Source organism: Carassius gibelio, chromosome A17 (genome assembly GCF_023724105.1).
Source record: "Carassius gibelio isolate Cgi1373 ecotype wild population from Czech Republic chromosome A17, carGib1.2-hapl.c, whole genome shotgun sequence".
Taxonomy (NCBI): domain Eukaryota; kingdom Metazoa; phylum Chordata; class Actinopteri; order Cypriniformes; family Cyprinidae; genus Carassius; species Carassius gibelio.
In genome coordinates, this window is record NC_068387.1 from 11437575 (window position 1) to 11464672 (window position 27098).

Below are 27098 nucleotides of genomic sequence, written 5' to 3' on the forward strand. Positions count from 1 at the left end.
CTCTCATTGTTACACTCCTAAAAATAAAGTTGCTTAAAAGGTTCTTCACAGCGATGTCATATAACCATTTTCGGTTTCATAAAGAAACATTTAGTCAAAGGTTCTTTAAAGAACCATCTCTTTCTTACCTTTTTATAATCTGAAGAACCTTCTATTCCCACAAAGAACCTTTCGTGAAAAAGAAATGTTCTTTTAATGGAACTATTTAGACAAAAAGGTTATTCTATGGCAACGTGAAGCACTTTTATTTTTATTTTATTACTAGTGGCTGCTAAGGTTTGACACACCAAATGTTGCTAACTGCCATGTTTACATGGCATGTTATACTGCACTGCTTCTGCATGGTATTTACTCAACACCCAGCATTCACTTAGTAACCTGGCTCCAAATCATTATTTATATGGGTTACAATGGTTCTGATTTTGTGTTTGAATTTTTCTAGAATATTGATGGTTTCATTAATTTCAATCATCAAAAAGCATGTTATAGAGTGAATTGATACAACTTTAATCAATGTATTTTTTTTTATCTAAACAACAATATTAGGGTTAATTATATTGAACGTTCCCAAAATTCTTTCTTTTTTAATTGTTTTATGATTTTATATACATTTATTTGAAAAAATGGTGGTAATCAAATTAATAATAATAAAAAAAAATTATCAACCATTTAAAGAGGTCATATGATGCTTTTTTTTAAAGATCATTATTTTGTGTTTTTGGTGTAACAGAATAAGTTGACCAGTTTTAAAGTTCAAAAAACACATTATTTATTATTGTAGGTCTTCTATGACCCGCCTCTCTCAAATGCATTGTTTTCTACAAAGTCTCTCCTTTCGACAAGTGTAATCTACTCTGATTGGGCAACTGACACAGTGCATTGTGATTGGATGAACACCGCAAGCACTTGTCAGAAATGTAACGCCCCTTTCCATAATCATGAGCTTCATCTTTCAAAATAAATGTAAAGACAGATAATAATGTACTTCGTTTTACCATCAGTTCAAGCCCGAAAGCCAGGGACCGTTAAGACAGCTGACTCCACAATGTGACCCTGGCATGCATACACACACACACAAAACTTTTTGAACGGTGAATAGCAAATACTTAAACTAATAACAAAACATACAGTAGCTGATTCAGAAGTGCCAGATTATCATTGCAAAATCAGAATTCCCTCTCCTCCTAGGTTCACAAAATGGTCGTCCATAAAATGCGTTGCCGTTCTGTTTTAAGTAACCTTAAAGATTCCTAAAAATGCATCTACTAGGGCTGTGCAAAAAAAATCGAACGCGATTTTCATGCACATCTCATCAGTAAATACGCTCCTGTAATTAGAAGCATATCTCCAGCACGTGCGTTCAGATTGTGGTTTCCAGGTTTTCACAACAAATCCTGCCCAGCTGCTTCTCGAAACTAGTCCACAATCGCGTTTCCAGGAGGTTCCCCGATAAAAATAGATTTCCGGGGTTAAAATGTAAGTTTTATGGCATGGTTGCCTTGGTAAAATTCGCATTTTAGGGTCTAAATATCACGTTATTGGTATTGTCGCTTCGACCCGCGGACATGAAAAATAACCACAGACTTGGCAACATTAAAACCGATTTTAAAATTGGTGGCGATTCTTTGTCAATTTTGAAAGCAATTTTGTGTTAGTTGTCGGTAGACTACGGCTCTGTGTAGTAACTGCCGCTCCACCTGAACCAGTGTTGCCAAGTCTGCGGTAGTTTTTCATGTCCGCGGTTCGAAGCAACCCCAATACCAATAACGTTATCTCCTAAAATGCAAATTTTTTACAAGACAACCATGCCAAAAAAACCCCGTATATTTTAACCCCGGGAAGCAATTTTTTTTTTATCTGGGAACCTCCTGTAATCGCGATTAGTTTTGGACTAGTTTTGAGAAGCAACTGGGCAGGATTTGTTGTGAAAACCTGGCAACCCTGATCTGAACACACGTGCTGGAGATACTACTTCTAGTTACAGGAGCGTCTTTACTGATGAGATGTGCATGAAAATCGATTTCGATTTTTTGCACAGCCCTAGCATCTACTTTCGGCAAGCCAAATAAAGTGCTTTTGCTTGCACCTAGAAACACACAGCATCTCCCTGACGTGGCTGGATCAACACTAACTGCGGTTACTGAAACCAAGCCTTCTTTTTTTGCGTGAACATTTGGGCAGCATTACGCAAATATTTACACATAGTGATGTAGACATGTGGGGCGGGTTTGAATGAGCTGTTTTAGGGGGCGAGGCAGAGTCTTAACTTTGATAAAGAATATCTTCTTTTTTTTAACTTTTCAGATCTTCTTCATGCACCAAGAGCTTGTAACACTCCGAAGAGAAAGGAAAAATTTGAATTGCATCTTATGACCCCTTTAAAATGTAATCATATGAAAACCTACCTATTTCTCTACTAAACATTGCATACTTTTGATTTGTCTAAAATTTTGTGAAAATCCATCCTTATTTTCCACTTTCCAGAAATCATACTCTTGGCCGAATACGTCTGTTGGTATTATAATAATCTTAAAACATTTGTAGGCTCATACACAGAAGGGTTTGTAAATGGGATAACAGCCGTCTGTTTACAGTAGAGGAGAGTCCTTATCTGATGAGTGTTATCTCTGGAATTGACTATGTGCTTGACTGTGCATTTGAATCATTAACATCCAGCTCTTTGTCCTCCATGTTTTGCATTTTAACATCGACTGTAGAACAATTATCTGCACTTGTATCATTTATATACTTAAACCGCAACATTAGTGACCAGTGCACTGTATATGACAGGGTTATGCAGGCTGAGTTTAATAGAGATTAAGTAATTGCATTACACATAACTGTCAAAATGACACTCCCAAATTAGTCCTCTTGTCTTTCCTTACCAGAACAGACAATCTGAAGTATAACTTTTACTATTCGTCCATCAGAAACCTTTGAATCAAATTGGTGGCTTGAATGGTAAGCAGAAAACAAACTTTTTTTTTTTCCTAATAGCCTTTATTTTCGCTGTTTATAGCAGATGCTTCAGTTCAACCAAAGGTTGTGGTGACACAGCAGCAAGTACAAATTATATCTCAAGAATATAATAATAAACATTTTAGCTATGTGTCAGGCTAGTGAAAAGATGTGAAAAGATTTAATGTATGATTCTGGACTATTAATCCTTTTCAAGACAAAAGAAGACAAATTGTGTGCATAGTGTTAAAAAGCACTTATCAGAGGCTTACTTAAAGGCTAGACTATAATAGTTAAACTGATAATACACATATTCATAACTAATAATCACGAAGGTTTGCATTTGAGAAATTTGTTTACGTTTCATCAGAATTTTTGACTTTCTCACCATCAAAAATCCAGAAAATATCAACTCATGAGCAAAGTTTATATGACCTTATGTAGTTTCCTAAATGTATTGATCATACATTAACACACACTCTACATTTGGAAAATTGGAAAAGCTTTAACAAACTTCTCTCAAAAGCTTAAACCATAAAATTCCTAATATCAATTTCAATAATTCCAAATTATGTAGCATTTTTCAGGTCATTGGCTCTTGATTATATCCAGAGAGAACACTTGCATAGGGTTGCCAGGTTAATAAAATGAAGTAAAGCACTAGTCAGAAAGTGAAAAGAAAAGCTCTAACTCTTAACAACTGGAAACGTCAGGCATGAAAGCTCATGGAGGCTTGTTACCAATGTTTAACAGAAACTTCATATGAGAAAAAAAAGATGTATGCTTAATTATGCTCAAAACAATTAATTATAACTCAAACAAAGCAAAAGTCATGATAACGATTCAAATACAATTAATTGTGCTGCAAATAACGCTTCAATAACAAAAGAACGCTGAATAGCTTGACCTGGCTGTATTATTTAATAACTCTTATTTAATCCAACTGACTTGGGACCGCAGTTATGTCTTGAAATTTTACGGGAAATCCATGAAGAGATTTATTAGCTTTGCTAATGTGTTTTAATCTATAGGTGAGCTTCACAGACAAGAATAGTATATATTTAACTATAATATGGCCTTGTTTGACCTTCTCAGCCCCCACAAGCATACATCCAATGCACTAAATGCATTACAGAGCACTTAAAGCTGTTAAGTTATGGCAAGCATTTGGAAGTAGGTGAGTTTTGAGATGCAAGGACCATTTTGCAATTTAATTTTGAGATATGACAACAGACGGGATTTTGTTTTTGCCTTACCAATTAATAAATAATGAATGACAATTAGCTTTTCCAATCATATATTAATTTCTTAAAGATTCCGTAGCAGTTGTACTGAATACCTCCGGATTCCAATCTGTGTTGCTATTATCACACAAGATGGTAAAGATTTTTTTTTTTCTGAAATTGAGTATTTCCTAAATGTAGCCTCTTAATCACATACCATGCTTTCTCTGTTAGTTATTCCTATCTGTGATATCAAAAGCTACATTGTTCCTGCCCACCAGCTGTGGATGAGAAAGCAGTTAACGCAAAGCAATGTAATGCATCAGGAGACTGGCTGGCTCATGGCAGAAGGTGACCTCAGCTGGGTTCACATCTGATTGAGTCAGATATTTTGCAGGATGAGTCCCAGTAGCATCGTGTATAAAAGTTGCTTATGCACAAGGTGATTTTCCAAAGTGAGCATGCCAAGACCACTTTGGGATTCATTAAAGAATAAAAATAAACGAGTCACACCAAAAGACTCATACAAGTCAAGTTTGGATCAGTCACTGTTCACTGTTATCAAGTTGATAACTTAATATTTGTAACTGACTAGTACCTGTTAATTTTGTGTATGATGGTTGTTAAGCAAGCTTGCTTCAAGCTTGTCTGATGTGAATTTAAACTGCAGTACCTGTCTAATTGACAGGTATAATTTTGTATTCATCCAGTTCACAGACGGTACCCACTCAAAACCTGGCAGCTCACCCTGTCCTGTAGCATCAAGCATTGCCGCATGTGGCTGGTGATAAAATGAGACATTTGCATGTTAGTAGCTTGATGGCAATGTGTGAACTCATCAGGCATTGAGGGCTGCAACCTTGCAGGGCTTTGCCACATTATAGCGCTATATACAGCACTGCACAACATTTTGGTACCACAATGATGGTAGATGTACCAATAATTCAGCAACAGTTCAGTGCAAAGAAAATGGTATGTTCATACATGATGCCGTGTTTTTGAATCACCAAATTCCATCATTCATAACCATTTTTAACTGCAACTTAATATTTCACATTTTAAGACTCTATTTCTTATAATTGCAACAATTTATCTCACAGTGTGACTTATTTCTCAGAATTGCAACTTTACAGCTCACAATTGTGACTTGGACATACAGTGCCCTCCATAAGTATTGGAACAGTAAAGACAAAATTGTTCTGTTTTCTGTCGAGTCTAGAAATCGGTAAATATGATTAAAAGATGAATATGAGACACAACAGAATGTCACATTTTATTATTGGGTGACACAACACAAAGATGTTTTACCAGCTAAGAAGATCAGCACTTTTAGAGTTTCATCTCCCTATCTGATGTGAGCACAAGTATTGGAACCGTTGCCTCACAGGTCTTTCTAAGTGTTCAGCTGTGTCCTGTTGCTTTAACTCTTCAGATATTAAAAGCAGGGAATGTGTCTTATCAGTTATATCCATTGATTCTACATTCTTATCAGTTATATCCATTGATTCTACATTCTAAATCTTGCATTTGGCGATGACTCAGACTAACCAGGATGGAGACAGGAAGCTGACTCTGAAAGAAAAGCATGCAATTTGGATGCTAAAAGAAAAGTTATTGTCAATTATAACTATAGAAAAAACAAAGGTCTTTGAGAAATCCAGAGTTTGGAAACTACCAGCGACATCAGCAACCAGCGACCTTATTGGCTGAGAAAAACAACAGTAGTTGATGACTGATGATTGATGAATCGTTATCTTGATAAAAGCTGTGAAAATGAACCCTTAAAATACATGTCTGTAAAATCACCAACAATCTCCAGAATGCTGGGGTGATGCTCTGTCAATCTACAGTCAGCAGGAGAATCTGACACAGAATTACAGAAGCTACACAGCAAGATGCAAACCTCAGATCAGCACCAAAAATAGAAATGCAAGATTCTTCACAAATGTGAGAGTTGATGGACCAATGAGACAACGATTGACCTTTATCTAAGTGATTGGAAAGCAAAAGTGTGGAGAAAAAACTGAAAAGCATATCTCATCTGTAAAGCTTGGTGGAGGTGGCCCCACATCAATCTCCAGATTTAAATCCGATTGAACATTAATTTCACCAGCTGAAGAGGAGACTAAAGACAGAAACTCCCCAAAACAACAGTTGGAATTGGCTGCATTAAAGGCATTAAAGCATAAGACCAAGAGTCTGCTGATGTCTATGGGTTGCAGGTTGCTCTGATTGCGTGCAAGGGATCTGCAACTAAATATTAGCTATTAATCTTTTACATCTGCCTTAAATTCAGCTGTTCCAATACTTATGCTCACATCAAATAGTGGGATGAACTCTAAAAGTGCTGTCCTTTTTTATTTGGTAAAACGTGTATGTGTTGAAAGGACTAATAATAAAATTTGACATTTTGTAGTTTTGTCACATATTCATCTTTTAATCATATTTGCAAATGTCTTGACACCACAGCAGAGAAAGCAATTTTGTCTTTACTGTTCCAATACTTATGGAGGGCACTGTGTATGTGTGTGTGCTTGACCCTGGACCACAAAACCAGTCTTCAGTGTCAATTCTTCTAAATTGAGATTTATACATCATCTGAATAAATAAGCTTTCCATTGACGTATGGAACTAATTAGATTTTGCAGTGTTTCACATCTTCAAATCTCACTTTGTCTCATAATGGTGGGTTTTCATCTTATTATGTAACAATTTGTTAGAATTGCAATTTTACATATTATAGTTCAGACTCGGATCTCACATTTGCAACTTTTTATCTTACGGTGTCCCTGTACTTCCTAAAATAATCTTTATTTTACAATTACCTTCCTCAATAACTTTTAAAACATGAAGATTTTTCATGATTGCCTCAGCAAACTAGTGAAGCCTGACTTATCCGTTAAGCTGCAAAAGAAAAATACATTATTTAATGGCGCAGAACATTTTGTGCCAGCTTATTATTTTGTACAATAATGTTAAAATAATTTTATTTTCAGCTACTCGTTTCAGTTTCAGCAAAACTATGAGATGGACGTGTGTGTCCGGAGTGTCAATCCAAGACAATGCAGTACATTGTGTATGAAGTGTTTTCCAGTGTGGGTGTGTTTGCTGAAGAATAGAAGTTTGGGCAGGTCATGACCTCAGCATCTGTGATTCAAAGCTTATTCATAACTACTGTCTATGGGCGACACTTCATAACTGTGTTTTCCAACTAAAGGTAGAGAAAAGAAGCATAAGAATGGTGAAAAGACCTTTTCTAAATGAAAGCCTAACATATTTTTCCATGTCTTACGTTTTATTGTTGGCTAAATGCTTTATTTTTTCTCACAATAAAATGTTCTTGGTATGAAATTTAATGGAAAAAACTAAGTTTTCTTTCTTTTTTTTTTTTTTTTTTGGAGGAGCAGAACCTTGAGTGACAACAGATGGAATTCATAGATAACCTTAGGCTCTCAGTCTCTGATCATGTCAATAGAAATAAGTACTCCGCAGCATGCTTGTCATATCCTTTTATTTATTCAGGCACAAATGGTGTGCCACAAGGCTTCTGAGAAGACCGATGTCTCTTCATATTTTGATTTAGTTTTTTTAGTTTTATTCTGACATATCTAATGTCTTTTTTTCATTCAAATCCTTTTTTTCACACTACATAGAGGCAAAATTTAACCATATTCATCCTTGGAGATAATGGTATGCTTTTTAGTCACACTGGAAAATGTTTACGACCATCTGGAAATGTTAAGCAGAGTGACCTCAGAACATTAGAGAAATCCTGTCCTTATTTTGGACGATTGACCTTTACAGAACATACTCCTGTAACTTTAATCAGATTGTCTTTGCTTTCCAAGATATTCTTCCTTCAGGCTTTCTGAAAACTCTTCCTCGTTATTCAGCTGTTTTTTCTACCAAGTCAGAACTTGTCTGAAATGTTCAAACTGCACTTCTTTGATCAACACATCTTGATTCTCCTTCTTACACTGCTAGAGAAACCTGGTCATACCAGGTTAAGTTATTGTAGCCGGTCTGTCAATTTTGAAACCAATTTTGGAGCCACGGTCTGATCAGGTCAACCAAGATTGTCTACCAAATTGGTGTCTAAATCTGCTCCTGGAGGGACACTGTCCTACAGAGTTTAGCTCCAACCCCAGTCAAACACATCTGAACTATCTAATCGAGGTCTTCATATTCATGAGAAACTTCCAGACGGTAGTGTTGGAGATCGTTGGAGCTACACTCTGCAGGAACAGGATTGGACACCCTTTGTCTACCAAGTAGGTATGCACAAAAGTGCATAGTTTTGAATTTGACTAGTCGGTGGGTTGTCTAAATGAGTAATCTGTCTTTGGGAAGCTTGTAGAAGCTTGTATGAACTTGTTCTGTGTTCCCATGATCTTGATCTGATGTAGCCTATTTGTTATGGGTTGTTTAGAGAAGACAATTCTTGGGGTTTGTTGGACAAAAAAAAAGTACAAAATGCAGGGTAAGACACCCAATTTCAATGTGTGTGGATATGGACGTCACTAAATTAATAGACAGTTGTTGCATGACTAATTGGCCATCTTGACTCATTCCAATAACTAGGTCTATATCAGTCTTTTTGAGTGGTAACCCAATTGATCAAACTCCTGAACCATCTCGAACCAGCTTCAACCAGCTACCTGGTTTTATGCTTTATTCCCAAAAAAGGATACTATCTTTAATGAAGTTTGAAATGAACTGATTTAGTCAAAATGTTTTTACAATCTAGAGCGCTAAAAAACTCAACCTTCTTATTTAGACTAGTTTTTTGGAAGTGCTGACTATTAATCTAGCCCATGACGTTCAAGGAAACTAATCTGAGAGAAATGTTGGTGTCATAAATGACGCATGCCAGGGTTGAAGGCTGGCATTGGCCCTTGTTTTCATGCAAGCTTGTTATTGTAGCCTTGTCTGAGTCACTGAACTACAAAATAACCCTTGATGAATGAAGAGGAGGATGATGGCTTGATGTATCGTCTCAGTAAAGCAGCCTGTTGTAGATTTTCAGTCTTGATCTCACTGCTGGGAGCGGAAGATAATAGTCTCTGTGCGCACTGGGAATGCTTCACCTCTGGGATCCCAAAGTTTATAAACACAGAGCCAAAAATAAAAGAGCACTCAATCACTTGGGGTGATAAATGTGTGTCATTTGGCAAGGGCAAACAAACAGTGAGGGAACAGTTGCACATGTGCTTGCTTTTCACTTTGAACTTACAGCTCAGGGTCTGCACAGGGTTACTGTGACTTGAAGTTTTTAGCTTTTATGCACTAATTTCTTGTCTTCCATGTAAATTCGGACAAATTCTAAAATCTGTTTTTACTTATACTAGTGTTAGTCGGTTACAATTGCATTCTTGGAAGAACTGTGAAATAAATATCTTGATATGAATTGGAGAAAATGGCTGCAAGATGGCCACTAAGTGAACTGATTTGCCTTAAAGAGTTCATTACATCACAAATACATTTTTTTGATCTTTTGACTTACAAGAGGTCTTCATACCGTTAAACGTCCATTAAAACGTCTTGCTTAGTCCAAAATGAATATTTATTTGAACATGCTCCAAAAAATGACTTGTGACATCTGTCAAATACATTTGAACATGGCTTCCTCTAGTCATCAACGAATACTTTTGTCATATTTTACTTATTCATCGCACCAGTTGCGTAAAGAGTATTGAATAAAAAATAAAAAAGCAAAAAAATATTGTTCGATTTGCGATTCATGTCAGCTATTCGATTCAATTCAATATCATAATGCATAACAATGTGTTGCATCCTCAGTTTGAAATATTACTGTACATGGCAACATTTTCATATAAATTTTATATAAAATGTATTTTGTGCCTTTATTAAATATATATATATATATATATATATATATATATATATATATATATATATAATATTAAAACAATTGTTAAGAATTTAACCAACTAAATATAGCTTCAAAACATACAAGCAAAAAGTAATGGGGGGGATACAATTACAAGTGATAAACAAAAAGTACTTTCAGTATCTGAGAGTGCTTTAAGTATCCGAAAGTTTACAGACAATCATAGATATGGGTTTTTCTTTTTTTTCCTCAGCATTATTGCTGTGAAATTATTACTAATGACATCTTAGACAGTGGCAGCTGCATTCACATTAAAGATCTGTTTCGACATATATGATTTGCCTTGTTCTAAAAACATATCTGACTGTTTACATCAGTTTCGTATCATAAAAGTATTCAGAGATGCACGTGCATTTAACCACAGCCTCAATCTTTGTGTTTGTTGTCAGGACAACAAACACAAAGCGCACGTGAAAGTCTGTCAGTACGTGAGTTTCGTGCATCTATTTCATACTGCGTTCAAAACGATATAAATGGAAGCATCTCTAAATTAAAATGCTGAAATAATGGAGGGGGGATGCACACACTGTCAAGCAATGAGCACGTGTCTCACAGCACATATCTTGTGAAATGAATCCTTCCACGATCGTCTCTAGTCTAGCACACACGTGTCATATGCAGGAAAAAAACAAGCTCAGAATCGATAATGTGGCGGTTTAATGGGGTTATAGTTTTTTTCAGGAGTCCAGGAATAACCTTTACAGATAGACAGACTCATTGCTGACATCCCACCTCAGTGGGCGGACACACAGCCTGCAGTCAGAGAGCAATGCAGCTAAAAGAAAAACCACCAGGGTTTCTCCATTCAGGGACATTCCCATCTTTTCACATCAAATCCTTTTCAGAATCCAAATATACTGTTCATTGTAATTATGTGATGCAAATAGAAACAAATTTAAGTTTTTAGTTTTTCATTTTTGCATTTATTTAGATAAAATAATATAGAATTCTAAAATCAGTCTTTTATCAGCCATAACATGAAAAAACATCACTTGTCAATTTCAGTTTATGTAGCACTTTTCACAATGCGCATCGTTTCAAATCAGCTTTACAGAAAGTGTTAGTTACTGATCAATATTGGTCAGAATTTGAATGTCGATACCGAGCGGCAACCCCCGCTCTCTCGTGAAGCCAACAAGGAAGTGACTAAAACTGTAATTCATCGACTGGCCGCTGGAGGCTGCAGAAGTGAATCAGTCCCATAGACTCCCCATGTTAAAATGGCCAACTTTACAGCATAAAAAAAAAAAAAAAAACGTTTACAGCCTGGTGCAAAAAATGATTTCAGTATATCTAGCTAATTTTGACCTTCATGACAACTGTGAGGGGGTGATTTTTTTTTTTTTAAGTTCTGCATAATTAAGGGCGTGGTCACCAGAGTGACAGGTGGATTGCGGTTGCTTTCACCACAGGGGCACTAGGTGGGCGCGGCTTCAGCAACCAGCTCCCGCCTTATTGGCCATTTTCGATTGCCTCGGAGTGACGCGCGGTGACGTGCTGCCAAGATGGCGACAGCCCGCTCTGCACACTTTTGGCTTTAAAAAAACGCTCTTCAGAAACCTATGGGTGACGTCACAGACACTACATCCATGTTTTTATACGGTCTATGGTGGATATATCTAAAAAGCTCAATTTAAACAGATCAGACAGTTCAGACTCTAAAATGTGATTAGATGAGCCTTGTTCAAGGCTATTTGATATGCACACATCAATTTAATTCTATTTTAAAGTACTATGCTTCTTGGCAAACATACAAAGCCTACAGATATGCAAACTGAAGTATAACTTCAAGTCCACTTTGCACACGTAAAGCTCTGATTTGACTGTCCTGATGTCATGTAAAATTACCAAAAATGACAGCGGCCTCCAAAGTTAAAGTTAGGTGTCATGTAATTTTATTATACCCTCTTAACAGGAGAGATTTCTTTATTCTTTATTATTTTACAAGAGCATATAGCATGGAGTTAATGAATTCATGTGATGATTTAAATATTTTACTGTTGTCATAGAAGCAAATAATTTGGAGTCCAAAGGAGTGAACCACTGTGAGTGGAATCTCTTGTCATCTTATAATTACAGTAGTTCTGATATGATGTGAATGCAGCATTAGGCTGTAATGAACAACATTACTTAATGGGGAAACTGTTTCTGTGACTCTTATCATTAGTAATTTTTGAATTATTCATTGAACCTTGGTGCCTTCTATTGTATTTCTGTTTTATTAGCAATATGAAAAACACCAGTGTTTGATTAATAATTGAAGACTGATAATCATTGAAAAACTTTTGGGGAAAAAAGGAATTAGTGAATTTAGGTGTTCTGAGCAAAATATTTGGCATACATGGCATAAACTGTTAATGGTAGTAAATGGTTAAACTCATGATATGCTGGATTTTTCAAAAGTAACAAAGTGAAAAATAATGTTGAGTTCAGTTTGACCTTACCAGATCTTGAAATCTTGCAGGTCATTACAACCTCCAGTGGAAGGAAATAAAACTCAACGACACATTGGACTTACAAAGCTTCAGTTAAGATCAAGATGTGATGTTGACACTTAGGCCTATTTTCTGTGCCTAATGTTTCAGGGTAATAATCAAATAATCCCTGCCGGTTCATTCTTCAGTGTTAAATGTGCATGGGAAAAGCATTACATTTTATCTGTTCCCATCCCAGTCTGCTGTGTTTTTTTTGGCATCTGTCTGATCTCGTTTGGGCAGTTATCTGTCTGACAGCATTATGAAACCCTACAGTATTACAACACAATGATTGATTGTGAAATATGATGCTTTTATGTTGTGATAAATGAGGAAGAACTGAGCCCGTGGGGCAGGTAAATGCTTCTGCTATTTTCAAGAATGATTGAGTAGAGCCCATAAGTCAGATAAAGTTAAGTGAGGGAACACTGTGCTCGTGTTTGTGGAGGCTAGGACTGAGACATCCATATCTTGAAATATTCAGGCAGCTGTACTGCTCAGCTTTCATTGTGAGACTGACCCATTTCTATCTGAGAATAAATAATGGAGGGGAGATTTGGAGACCAGCACCTTTGAGAGGTTCCACCTTCTGCACCTATTTCATATCTGAACGTCTAAAGAAGAAAAAGAACTGTGTAGTAGAAGATAAGGTAATAGAATAACTATTTACTTGTATGTTTGTGACTATCTGAGCAATAGCAAATATCAGGGAAATTATATTGTCAGCCAGAATACCCTAGTTATTGATGCTTGGATGAACATGACATTTTCTTTAGAAATATGTAAAAATAATTGTTTAATTTGTTGTTTTAGAAAGTTACCACTGGTTTATGATAGTAACCGCAATGTTTGGTGTGGTATTGTGATGAAACCTGTGGTAACTGTTACGTACAAAACTGTTATGTGCTATTTTCAAAACCAATCAAGATAATTCGGATGGCTAATTTGGTCTTGAAACCCTGAATAATGAGTGTGGTTTCACTTAATGGTCCATCCAGCTGTCACAAGTCGTTGAGATGTAAAATCTGTCTTGAATTACTTGCCCTCATGTCTTCTAGATCCTCTGACTTTTTTTCTTCTCTGGAACACAAAAGAATATATAGTGAAGATTGTCTTGTCATCTAGTTAAGGTCGATGGAGTCCAAAACAAGTCTAGACCCTTCTGTTTTTCACTGTATGGACAAAAAAGCTTTTTATTTTTCTTCACTTTTAAAAATCTCATTTTCTGTTTCTCAGAGAAGAAAGAAATGCATTTCATTGATATGCAGGTGAGAAAATAGCAGAATTGTCATTTTTGTGTGAACAATCCCTTAATGTAAGTTATTTCATAATGTTGTAGATCAAATTGCAGCCTGAGCTCATGATAAATGATTGTTTTCTTTGTTCAGTGATCTGATAAGAAACTGAGACGAGGTCATAGTGATGTTCTCTCTAAAGGCTGCTTTGTGTGGATTACTTGTGTATTTCCTTGTTATTGTTTCAGTGTTGGAAAGTGGTAATTGCTTTCTGAGAAACGCAGCTCAGGGAGATTTCCCATGCATCACCTTTTCTCACAGAACATTTGTCACCTTGATGATTGATGTAAAGGGTGAGTGAAGTAAGATGGGAATTGTTTGGAATTAATTATTCTAGTTAATGATTCCATTAAAGATTCTTTTAGTGCTTTTACAGAAGCACACACCTAAACTGTATGTACTAAACACACACATGCACACACAATCGTAAGGATTAATAGACTACGACCATTGAATTATTAGAAGTGGTGATACAGCCACGATGCAAAGAGGAGTGTGAATTATTTTCTAATAATTCAACGAACTGGAGTCAATTATTCCACCTATACTATGGTTACCACAACTCAAATAATGCAGAGCATTTCAAGACATTCATCATGTTTTTGTCCTTAAAACACACTTGTGTGCAGGATTCATTTCCAAGCCTCCATTGCCATTTCCAAAATGACATTTTAGACCTAGTAACAGAGGCTGGAGCCATTGATAGCAGACTAATGCAGCAATTAATGCAGTTATTAGAGGGTGAGAGAGCGAGATTAAGCGTGTGTGAATTACCTCTGTGAGTCTCTGTGCATCTCTCAACCGTGATCGGCAGCAGCGACTCTACTAAAATCGAAACTGCAAGTTTATCTGCTTCAAGAAACTCGATTATGAGAAATGACATGTAGCTATTGAAGTTACTGAGCTATTATTCTGTGTGAGTGTCTGTGTGTTTGTGTCTGTACTGTATATGTGTGCCTTTGTAAGGTAGAGAGAGTGGGAGAATTAGGGTATGCTTTCTATACATAATAAAACATACTTTTGTGGCAAAAACATGCAAATAATTTGGTGTTTTTATATTGTTGTATACTATAATTACTTGGTTTGTGTTGTGGGTTTTGGTTGTTTTGCCTTTGTAGTTTGTAAAGACCTTTGAAATAACTGAAATCATTTGGCGAAGTAATATGGACATATAATGCTGTCAAGCCCTGCCCAGAACTACTATAAATAATTGCACAACTTAGAACATTCATCAACCAACCAGATTCAAGCATTCAACAGGCCCATTGTGTGTGTGTGTGTGTGTGTGTAGATATATATATATATATATATATATATATATATATATATATATATATATATATAATATCTAACACACACACATATATGATTCCCTGGCCAAAAATTCTGATGGATGGATGTGGGCCAAGTGAGACCAAGCAAAATCTGCTTTCATTGGCATCTCTGTTCTTGAGATACAGGAGGCTACACTGGTGCATTATCAAGCCATCAATACTTCATCCCATTTATCTTATCAAGTGGAAACAGCCTAGAAATTTTTTTATTTATTCTGTGCTTATGAATAAAAGACAGAATGACCCCATGTACTCAGGGGATTACATGAACGAAATAACTAGTTTTAAAGATCATATTTAACATTTATTGTTAAATATTGAAGTATTTTGAGAGTGTGGGGAAACTATTAAATCTTTCAAAGTGTTTCATAAGAGTGGGTGGGTGCTAAAGTTAATATGGGTGGAGATTTTTCACAGAATCATGGGTAATGATGTTTCCTTCCAATATTCCCCGGTTAAAAGTTATTATTTAAAAAATATGGTTAAATAACAGGCTGATGGCTTCACCAAAAGCATTTACCATTGATCAATGACCTTGTAGTTCACAGTACTGTCTTTAACGGTTTATAAGAAATAGTTATCAGTTCCCCTGGGGAGAAAATGAATGGCATTTTTACATCCAGAGCATTACTATTGCACTCTACAAGACTTTGACAACCAATTTGCTCACAATTGTGCCACATTTCCATATAAAATGAGAACAGCACCTGCATAACCTGGTGTGACAGTAAGTGTTTTTCGGTAGCTAGTACTAAACCTTAACCACTTCACCAAACCACTTCAGCATTGACTCAAATGATTCTCAGCACAGGATACCTGAAATGCAGACCAAAGTTTCTTCCCTCATCCTGCCACAAGTGCAGAACAGCACCTGCCTTAAATACTCGTACCACCATCAGCAGAAGCGTATCTTCCTCATTCCCCATCCCCCTGTTGCCTAGCAGCCAAGGCAGAGCGGTGATGTCCTCACAGGCACTTCCTGTAAACACTCTCTGTGAAAACAGCCCACTTCAGCATCAGAAAATGGAAGTGTCTCATAGTCGAGACTTCCAAAAATAGCCCCCTCTGAAAAACTGTAAAAAGGAAAGACGTAGGCAGAGAGTAAAGGACGATTTTTTTTCTCTCTCTATCTCTCTCTCTCCCGACCTTCTCATTTATGGAGTACCACACCGTGAAGTCATCTTTCATTCAGCAGCAGGAGAGGAAAATTTGCTCCATCTATCCGTCCTGACTTCTCATTCCATTACAGTCAGAGTAGACTCACGAATGCATCTCAGAAAAGCACTTCGTGGCCAGGCCTATATAATATAAATGGGGGTAAATGTATCTGACCCTTTCAGCACCGCTTCTGTTAGACCTTCTCTAAACGAAATATGGCTAATTTAATGTGCATTTAGAGGGTTGGTGTTTGTGATGCCTTGGATATTAGCGCTGAGCATCACAAAAGCACTTATCGTGGCTGCAGCAGCAGTCGGCACTTCAGATTGACAGCGGTTAAAAGCTTTGCACTGGTTGCATAGGTGTATTAAAGTGTGGGCTTTCTCTAATAGCAGCTATTCTGGGTTTTTCAGCTCTGCGGCAGGCGTCATGACCACAGCTAGGTACCGTCCCACCTGGGATTTGGCCCTGGACCCGCTGGTGTCCTGTAAACTGTGTCTGGGAGAGTTTCCCTTGGAGCAAATGACCACCATCACCCAGTGCCAATGTGTCTTCTGCACTCTGGTGAGTAACATCGAAACATGGATTTCAGGGGTCAAAAACAGGTTCAAGAAATGACTGATTAACAATATTAATAATTATTATAAATTAAGAATTATTTGTAATTTTATGTTATCAAAGTTAAGTAACATAAATAATGAATAAAGAAATAAAGTTATATATACAAGCTGAAAAAAAAAGTAATTGAGTGATTCCAATAAAAATTTAAAATAATTTGTGCTTTATTTTATTAAATTTCTTTACCTTATTTTAAGAATGAAGGATAATCCTCTGGATTATTTCATTCTTTTATTGCTGTCTTTAGTTTTCACTGTTTTAGGTACAGAACAGCTACAAATAAATCAGTGGGATCCTTACATAAGCTTCAGACATAAAAAAAAAAAACAAAAAAAAAAACATATCTATATTTAAGTCGAGATCACAGCTATAGACAGATTCTCTACAGGCCAGCTACAGCAGGAGTTGTTTTTTGGGATTTTTTTTTTTGCAATGTGATTCACAGTCCAGTGATAAATATTTGAGGCTTCTTCTGCAGTTTCCCTTTGCTGTGTTCTTACACTGATCTGAGGCCAGTTTTATTTATGTCTTGAGGTTACAAGCAACACTTGGGGAAAGGGAATCTTCTGAAGTAGGGTAAAGGGAAATCATCTCCTCGTCTGACTCTTAGAGGCCTTGTCTTGGTTGTGTGTGAGCTCACTAAAGACAAAACTGCCTTTGTGTCTTAAGCGAAGAATGTTTATGGAAACAACTCCCTCAGAATTGTCCTTGGCGAGCATTCCTAAAAGCTCAAATCCATTTAGTTTCTTGGTCTGTTTGGATCGAAATGTTATTTGTCTGATATTTTAATTTAATTTAATTTAATTTTTTGTATTTTATGTTTAGAGAGAGAGTGGGAGAGAGAAAAACATTTACCTCTTTTTCTCTCCTGAAGCATAAAAAAACCTCATAGCCTATTAAAACAGTGTGTTCACAAATTGCTAACACTGGAGGATAATTAGTCTTGGACAAGTGACTGCGTCTTCGTTAAATTGAGATGTTACACATCGTAATTGTTTTGAGGAAGTTAACAGTTCATTACTAGTGGTTAAGTGCTTCTGTACTCACACTCGCACAGACATATTGAGCAATTTAAACAGGCCGTTAAAAGCTGAATTTGCTTACCCATAATATATTTTTTCGACATTTTCTTTTTATTAACGGATTTTTAATGTCTTTTTATTAGTGCCTGAAGCATTATGTGGAACTTCTCATCAAGGAGGGCTTCGAAACAGCCATCAGCTGTCCAGACTCAGCCTGTCCAAAACGTGGACATTTACAAGAAAATGAGGTATTGTCAACATACACTACTGTTCATAAGAGTAGGTTGTGATTTGTGGGTACAATTTATTTTTTTTACTAGTATTTTTTTTTTTTTTTTTTTTTAAGAAATCATTACATTTATTCAGGAAGGAAACATTAACTGCACTGGTCAAAAGTGAAAAAAAAAGGGTCTACATTATATTTCTAATCAAATAAATGCTGTTCTTTTGAACTTTCTGTTCTTCAAACAATAATGAAAAAAAAAAAACAATTGTGGTTTCCTCAGATATTAAGTAACACAACTGTTGTCAACATTGACGATAATAATAAAATTAATAATAAATGTTTCTTTAGCACAAACAGCATAGAATGATTTTTGAAAGATCACGTGACACTGAAGACTCAGCTTTTCCATCACAGGAATAAATTACATTTTAAAATATAATACAATTTTTAATAATATTTAACAAAACTACTATTTTACTCTTATTTTAGATCAAATAAATACAGCCTTGATGAGCATAAGAGACTTTTAATACATTTAAAACGTTTCAAAATCTTACTGCTCCCAAATATTAAATGGTAGTCTACATAATCATGAATTTTGTATACATTTTACTTAATTTTTTTAAAGCAGCATTCATGTCAGGGACTTTATAGTTTTAGCACCAGGGTTTTCAACAAATCAGTTTTAGGGGGCCTTGAAGATGTAAAATAGAAATTATAAGAATTAAAATACATAAAAAAATACAGAGCTTATGATCTGTTAAACATTTTATGCTGTAGTTATGCTAATCAGTTTTTTTTTTTTTTCAACAAACCCTGCTTTAGTCACAGCCTCTGAAAAAAAAAAAAAACCCAGACATTATAAAAAACAAATACATTACTTTCCAAATAAAAATCTAAAAACGTATCCGTATCTCATCAAGAGGAGATTAAAACCATTTTAGTATAAATTGGATGCTGAAACCTTTCCAGTCGGACTCTCCCCTCGTTGGCTTGCACCACAAAATCCTTCCATGTATGAGGTCAGTCGGAGGGCAGGGTTCCTCCTCTGCGCTGCAGGCTCATTGTGAGGACGGCTGGCTCGTTCCGTTTCAAAGCAGCTAAACCAGAGGAGTCAGTCCCAGTTGCAAAGCATCAGAGCCACTAAAGTGTCTTTTGCCAATCCTTAAAAACTGAAGCATGTCATTTCTGCACCGCTAGCATCACTAAACTCAACTGCAAAAATTCACTAAGCATATTCCTGCTGTGTTGTTTGATCTTGAGACAGTGATTAGATTGAACACCATATTTAATGTTGGCTGTGTGTTTATCCAGATCAAATTGAAATGCTAAATGTGAAACGAAGAGTGCTTTCGGATCCGGCAGACCACATTGTTTCATAATTGATTGTTCTCTCTGTTTCTCTCTCAGATTGAATGCATGGTGGCCGCAGAGATAATGCAGAGGTACAGGAAGCTGCAGTTTGAGAAGGGTAAGTGGAAAGCAGATGTCTGTTCATCAGGGGGGCAATTAGTATCAGAAAGCAGCAGATGAGGCACGTGTGTGTTTGTTGATGGTGAGCTCCATGCTTACTGTCAAATAGGCCGGCACAGGTGTACATGTGAGGATGAAAGGGATGTGAGTGGACTTGTTTATGTCCAGCTGACCTCATGCTGGCACACAATGGAGGCTTTTACCTGTGCTCTCTGCATTTCTAACAATGAGTGCCTGCCACCTTTTTTTTTGTGTGTATTTTCTTATTATCATTTGGGTGAAAGAAAAACAAAATGCCAGATTAAAACCTGCTTTGTCCACATGAGCACTGAAGTTTCAAAACTAATGCTGACACAACCATACCACACTCCTGACATTCAGTTTTGAATCTTAAAACATATTCTAACCATCTTTTTTTTTTTTTCTTGAGCATGTGCGAAACTTCTGATTCATTAGCCAGTATAGGTAAATAACTAGAAGAATAACATAATGACACAAAACACTAGATATAGCTAAAAACCAGTGTGATGATTATTCCAATAATACATTGAAATAATACAAGTAACAAATACCAGCTTGCAATATCAAGAAGCATAACTGACATTCAAGCTAGAAATGGCCATACCTGCTCTTCTGTTAAAAATAAGATGGTGGAAATTGTGTTTCAGAAGAGTGATTCATGATTGTTTTCAAACAGGTTTCTAAAACACTCCCCCAGACAGCAAATAGCTCCGCCCCAAACTTATACCATTGGTTGAGCCAGCCATGTCAAGCTGGTCAGGATGAGGTCAGGATAAATGGCAATATTTTGATAGATCCACAGTGGTTTATACCTCAGTGAATCTATTATATTAATTTGCCTATTTAAATTCATATTCTAGTGATAAAACTACTCCAACTGTTTCACCGTTTGTATAACTCAGCTTTTTAGTATTTCTCACAGCATGTCATGGGGGAAATACACTATCATTTTATAAATAATACTGTTTTTGTGTCACGGAATGTAGCTTTAAGAGTTTTGGGAGATGCTCCAGGGCGTCAGTGGCCATTCAGCACCCATGAACCCGCTGAGAGCAGCCTAATCTTGGCCAGTTCTTCTGAAATTTTGTAACCCAAGGTAAACTTTGAACAGTGTTAAAACCCAGGATCACAATAATCTATGGTTAAAAATTATCCTTGGCTAACAATTTAGAAGTGCAAGAGGCCCATCTTTTTGGCTAGCTTTGGCAGTGCAATTTCTTGGCTACATTATCCAGAATTTAAAGCTTTTAAGCCCTCTGTCAAAATTACAAATGTCAAACTCAGGGTGGACTTAACCTGGGATTTAAAAAGAATTAAGTGAAGTTAAAATGAAGAGTCTTTGTGTTCCATCCCTGTATCTGAATCGGTCCGTGTACTGACCTCAAATGCCTTACATTTTTAACAAATGTAGCTTCAAGTCAGAAATCTGCAAGATTAAAAACTTAGAGTAAATTAAACCCGTGTTAATTGGATACGCTTGCATGCATGTTCCCTTAAACAGAAAAGACCAGAGGCTCTGTACCATATGAATCTTCTTTCATTATTTCCATCAGTAGGGGATCCCAGACTCTAGACTCTGATAGTCTCCAGTAGTTTTTCACCACAGGATACTTTTGCTTGAGACATACTCTCTGTTCACCCCCTTCCAGGTCATTGCATTGCTTTTGAAAAGGGAGAAAAAATACATGTAGTTACGAGGTCCCATGCTGTGATCCTCCCTTTTCTGTGTCTCTTTGGTTTGAATTCCAGGTTTTCATGCTTTCGTATGAGAACCATTCCAGCAACATCATCATAAATGAGAGACTTGCAGAGAGCGAGTGTGAGAGAGAGAGAGTTAAAATGCGTTCATTAGCCAATCAGTGTTCCTGAAAACTGGAGCGGAATGGTGGCTATAACATAACCACACTCCCAGAAACCGAGCCAAGAGCCATGCGTGGACTGCCGTTTCAGATGGAGAGGACGAGCGGGAGTGTGTTTGGTTTGTGAGATCCTCACCGTGCACTCGGGGACCGATGAAAATGCATGCCTTCCTGACTCAACAAGACGGCTAAAAATGGCAGTCAGCGGATATTATAAAAGGCCACTTTCTAACGTAATTACCCCCAACCGCACATTACATACATAACCGAACTTAGCCATATATCACTAACAAAGCTTTTATGCATTCGTCTGGCAGAAGAACCAGCAAAACCATTATGAAACGTATAATTATGTCTCTAATTTCTTATCGAATTGGCAACATTCAAAGCTATATATAGAGACCAGAATATCATAGGGACATAGGGGTTGGCTCTTCTGATGCAAACCCAGGTCACCTGGCAACCACCAAGAACAACCTAGAAACAATGGCTGCGTCTCAATCGGCTGCCTAGCTCCCAAGCTCGTGAATCAGTATATCGTGTACATGAATCTGGGAAACGCTAAAGACCCTGGCTTGCTACACATTGGCACAGTGATTACTCCGTTTTCAGCGACGTGACTTATATGTACGCTATCAATGTACATTGTTATAGAATGTCAACGCCAAGACCTCATGCAGCTTTTTGTTTTAATGAAATCTAATGTATCTACTGAAATTATGCACAGCTATGATTGGTAGTAGCTCTGGTATCTTGTTCCTGAGGGGCTTATGAGGCCATAGCTGCTCTTTCCTATCACCCCTCCATCTCTAGTAAGCAGCCTAAAATACACTTGCGGAAACCACGTCTGATCTCTCATCTCTCACCCCCTGCAGAAGTGTTGCTGGACCCGAGCCGGACCTGGTGCCCGTCCTCCACGTGCCAGGCCGTGTGCAAGCTGAAGGAGTCTGACACGGCGCTTCCACAGTTGGTGCGGTGCAGCGTTTGCACACTCGAGTTCTGCTCTGTCTGCAAGGCCAGCTGGCACCCGGACCAAGACTGCCAAGAGAACCTTCCCATCACCACATTTCTACCTGGAGAGAGCAGGTACTGCGGCCAGTTAAAATTCTAACCCGTTTGCTTTAAAGCAAAATCAGTTGTATTGATTCACTTGTATTATAAATACAAAGGATGAGTTAATAATAATCATCTTTTGACTTCCATTTTGCCACAGTAGTTGTTGATTGAGCTTTTCTTGTATTGAACATGGAATATTCCTTTAAATCTTTCTCCTCCTCATTCATCAGCAGCTGCGCTTCGGTGTAGTTTTGTCTCTTTGATGTACATTTAAACGCTCCCATCCTCCCGACTGGTCCTTATGTGGATCCAGCTGTCACGATGAGGCATGTTCCGTCTAATGATGTTCAATGTTGATAAGTCCACATGAGATTTGAAATGAAATAGTGTAATCCGTGTTTTTCTGCACTATTGATCAGTCTAAGAATGGATCTTCTGCTTCTAGTTGTTGAAGAGCGCTTTTCTCTTTGCTCAGTAAGCCAGAGATTCATGCACATGTGTTATTTGACATTCCTGTCACATGCACACTTTATTCAAAACCAAAAGCATCGTTGAGCAGAGTTTCTGATCCTTGATCTTTGGTCATACAGGAATTGAACAGTCTCCCCTGCTCTGAAGTGAATTGCTTCAATAATGCACACTAGTGATAATACTGCAGAGAGCCTTTTAATTTTATATCATTTCATGTTTGAGATTGCACCCAAAGTATATCTCAGCGTGAAATAAACCGTGTTTAGACAGCATGAAATCAAATTAGACTCCATCTACTCTTTAAACGGGCTGTTGGTTCCTTAAGGAACTGTGAGCTGACCAGACTCTTAAAAAAGTTCAAGTATTTAAATATATTAAATAGTTTTATAAAACATTTTTAAATTCAATTTTGAAATAATAAAGCAAAAAAAGCACGGTTCAACTATAAATAGTTTTGGCTGACCCAGACTAGCCAGTGACATTTTTACTTGCTCTACTAACATTTCACTTTTTAATGAAATGTTTAGCTTTCTTTTCTATTCATTAATTTATCCATTAAAAAAAAAAAAAAATCCACACAAAAATAAAATTTCCAACAAACTGGAAATTATACAGCACTTTTTAGTGAAAAATAATGGCATGCAATTCAAAACATCACTGACAAACATTACTCAAGTAATACATTCTTCAGGATCATTGGGTCATTTTTGTGTTAGCCAGCTGGATAACATTATCTGGATGACAAATCAACAGAATTTGCAACAACATTGTACAATAGATCACAGTGCTTAAAAATGGATGAACAAGATCAGTAAATGTAAAACTTTCATTGGCAACTGGCCTAAAACTCTCTCACATTGGCCTCAGGCCAGCAGCCATCCTTACTGTTGAGCCCTGCTATGGCTGTGTGGGCAGAGAACAAATATCAATAATGTCTTACCTTATTAGAGTTCATAAGCTCACTTAACCCTAAATGATTTCCTGCTGAATATCTCCCCCACCCCCCTCCAAAAAAAATAAAGGTTTACATTTAAATGCATTTCACATGCCATATAATGTTGTCCTCAATGTATATCCATTAATATATAACCATAACTCCAGTGTTCAGTGTCACATGATCTTTCAGAAATCATTCTAATATTCTCATTTGGTGTTCAAGAAATGAGTTTAATAGTGCTTAATATTTTATCATGTTGCTTAATGTTTTTTTGTGGATTGAGGTTTCTGTGATAAATGGAATGTTCCAAAAACAGCATTTATTTCAAATATTTTTTAAAATAACAATATAAATGTTTTTAATGACACCTTTTAATCAATTTAAGTTGTCCTTGAATCAATGTCTTTCAAAAAAATAAACCAAAATCATACTGACCCCAAACTTTTGAACAGCAGTGTATATATAATCAGAAATAATCATATTGCTAGTATTCTCATGAACACTAATACTACTGTACTTTAGTTCATATACAAGAGAAGGACCTGTCTGGGTGGGGAAAATGAGTGCACTATATGATGGGTACCAGTGTTTTTTGTTCTTTGCACCCCACAACCCAAAACAAGAAAAGGGTTAATTTAACTCTTACTATTACTTATTTTTTCCCAGTTCGTTCTTTAAGGCTGACGATGACGACGCCCCCATCAAACGCTGTCCCAAATGTAAAGTCTATATAGAAAGAGACGAGGGCTGTGCCCAGATGATGTGTAAGAACTGCAAGCATGCTTTCTGCTGGTACTGCCTGGAGTCTCTGGACGTAAGTGCTCAATAACTCAGCTTAACACTAGTAACATCGTGCTGTTATCTTACTGTATTTTTTATGGTCAAGTGGCTGCTGCATGTTAGTCCTTCAATCAAGGCCGTGAATGCAATCAGTGTCCTTCACACAGCTGTTGCGAACACCCACGTAAATAATGACCGGCCTCTGGTAACGTTGTGTGTTTGACAGGACGACTTCCTCCTGATCCATTATGACAAAGGACCCTGCCGGAACAAGTTAGGCCACTCCAGAGCCTCCATGATCTGGCACAGAACGCAGGTGGGCGCTCACGGGAAGGAGCACACGTTTTCTTCCCCCTTTTTTCTCCTCTGAGATCAGAATGAGTGCACGTGTGCCTACACGTGACGGAGTCACAGGCATCCATTCAGACAGTGTTTATTCAGGAAGTGAGTGGATGTCTGTTCTCGAGCAAGTGATGCCTGCTGTTTCACAGCAGATTATAATGCAAGATGGTCACTTTGGCACAAAGACACTAAAATTATTCATCAAATGATGCAGAAGAGGAGTATAACCAGACATATATTTAGAAGAGCAATTCAGACTCGGGTACTCCCTCCTCTCTTTGGGTTTCATTTCTTAGACTAAATAATAATAGGAGAATATTACATTGAAAAAGGCTAATTTTATGAAAGTATACTAATAACGCCAACTTCATCCTTGAGTGAAAGACAGTTTTCAACAGTTTTCAACATAAGGCTCATTAGACCCACTGTCCATTATGTATTTCTTAATAGCTTTGAAATAATACATTTTCTTATGGTTCAGAGATCAGCACAAATAGCGTTGGGAAAAGCCTCGAAGCGATTTCATTAGGAACTGAGAGAAACATGGGGTTTGAAACCGTCCTCCAAAACTTTGCTTTGCAAATTGGGAACTTCGCTCCTAATTTTCTTTCTTGAAACAGAATGAATATACTATATAATATAATTTCTGTGTGAAGATAAATATACAACATGGTGCCATTTGTAATGGTGTAACCTAAAATTGGATTTAAATTATAATAATAATAAACATGTATCAGTTTTTTTTTTCAGTATTAAATTACTATTATTATTTTTTTTTGCATTTATAATAATGACAGTTTTAAGGGGAAGTTTGCTTAATTATTATGAAAATGTAGATGTAAAAAAATCTAAAATAACCTTAACTGTCAATTTTCTTTTATGCAAAATGTTTTTTTTTATTTTAATTTTGATGTGTAGTTCTAAATCCCTTATTCATCTTTTGAACTGTCAGAAAGATTCTTCACACACTCATCATTTCATATAATGAACATAATATCATAAAGGTGAGATGGCCGTGAAACTGTGAGGAGCTTTCAGTACTTTTGCACAAAGACATCTGTTGCTCTGCAGGGAGGAGTGAGTCATATTAAGCTTCATAAGAGCGCACAAGATTTACATTTTATAAATCCCCAGCCAAGAAGCATCAGAAATTAGATTCTTTATGAATTAGTAAAGATGGAGCTGGTGGGCTCAGCCGGTCCCGGGTTTGCCAACACTCTTCATTATGCTGCTCTGCCATTCTCTGCTCTGAGGAAGAGAGAAATAAATTGAGGGCAATTTACATAGAAACAGAAATAGTGTGCAACACTGAACTTTGTCCCATGATAAATGGGTGTAATTGTCTTCCTCGGAATGTTGAGAAGATTCCGCTTGGAGATAGAGGTCAGATGTATCCTATTCCCTGTTCAGAAATTGTTTTACATGGTGCTCTGCCCTACAGTCATGTGGAGTATGTGGAATTTTGTTGGCCCATGATCGTGACCGCTTTTAAATATATAGTTCATGCATGAAATGAACTCGGTCTCTGTTCCGGTTTGTAAAAGTGATCAGTTGTTAGGATCTGATGCCCCTATGTGGTGGAGGATGATGCTACATCAAAAATGTGTTTGTTTGGGTCTTTTTGCCCAATTTTTTTTTTTATTCGTATCTTTTCTCACTTTTATTGGTAGCATAGTAGAACTAAAAACATGCACACTTTTCCAGCTTGCAAAAAAAATCTACATTTATTCTGCAACGTAAAATATATTTTGATTCAAAATGTTTCTGAATAAATGTTTTTTGCAAGTGGGATTTTTGGTGTCAGTTATTCTATAGGCGTGCAGGGTTCACGGTTTATTGATTGACAGCAGAGTAGAAAGAGTGCAGAAAAATGATGGGGAGAAGAAGGGGTAGCAAAATTAGGAAACGGATGTGTTCATATTTAGCTTTGCTTTCCCCGA

General features: G+C 36.8%; 1 protein-coding gene across 2 annotated transcripts in view; it reads left to right on the forward strand.

The window, feature by feature from the left end:
• Positions 1 to 27098, forward strand: part of LOC127933362 (probable E3 ubiquitin-protein ligase RNF144A-A) — a 34071-nt gene that overhangs the window by 2842 nt on the left and 4131 nt on the right. Inside the window, exons 1-7 of one of the 2 annotated variants that reach the window (XM_052530313.1) lie at positions 12989 to 13216; positions 16767 to 16917; positions 18137 to 18241; positions 19630 to 19690; positions 22448 to 22658; positions 24703 to 24850; positions 25043 to 25132. In XM_052530313.1, the coding sequence (XP_052386273.1) occupies positions 16783 to 16917; positions 18137 to 18241; positions 19630 to 19690; positions 22448 to 22658; positions 24703 to 24850; positions 25043 to 25132 (750 nt within the window). In that variant the 5' untranslated portion in view covers positions 12989 to 13216; positions 16767 to 16782. Of the gene's footprint in view, positions 1 to 12988; positions 13217 to 16766; positions 16918 to 18136; positions 18242 to 19629; positions 19691 to 22447; positions 22659 to 24702; positions 24851 to 25042; positions 25133 to 27098 lie in introns of those variants that run through there. The other variant, XM_052530312.1, reaches the window with a different exon arrangement.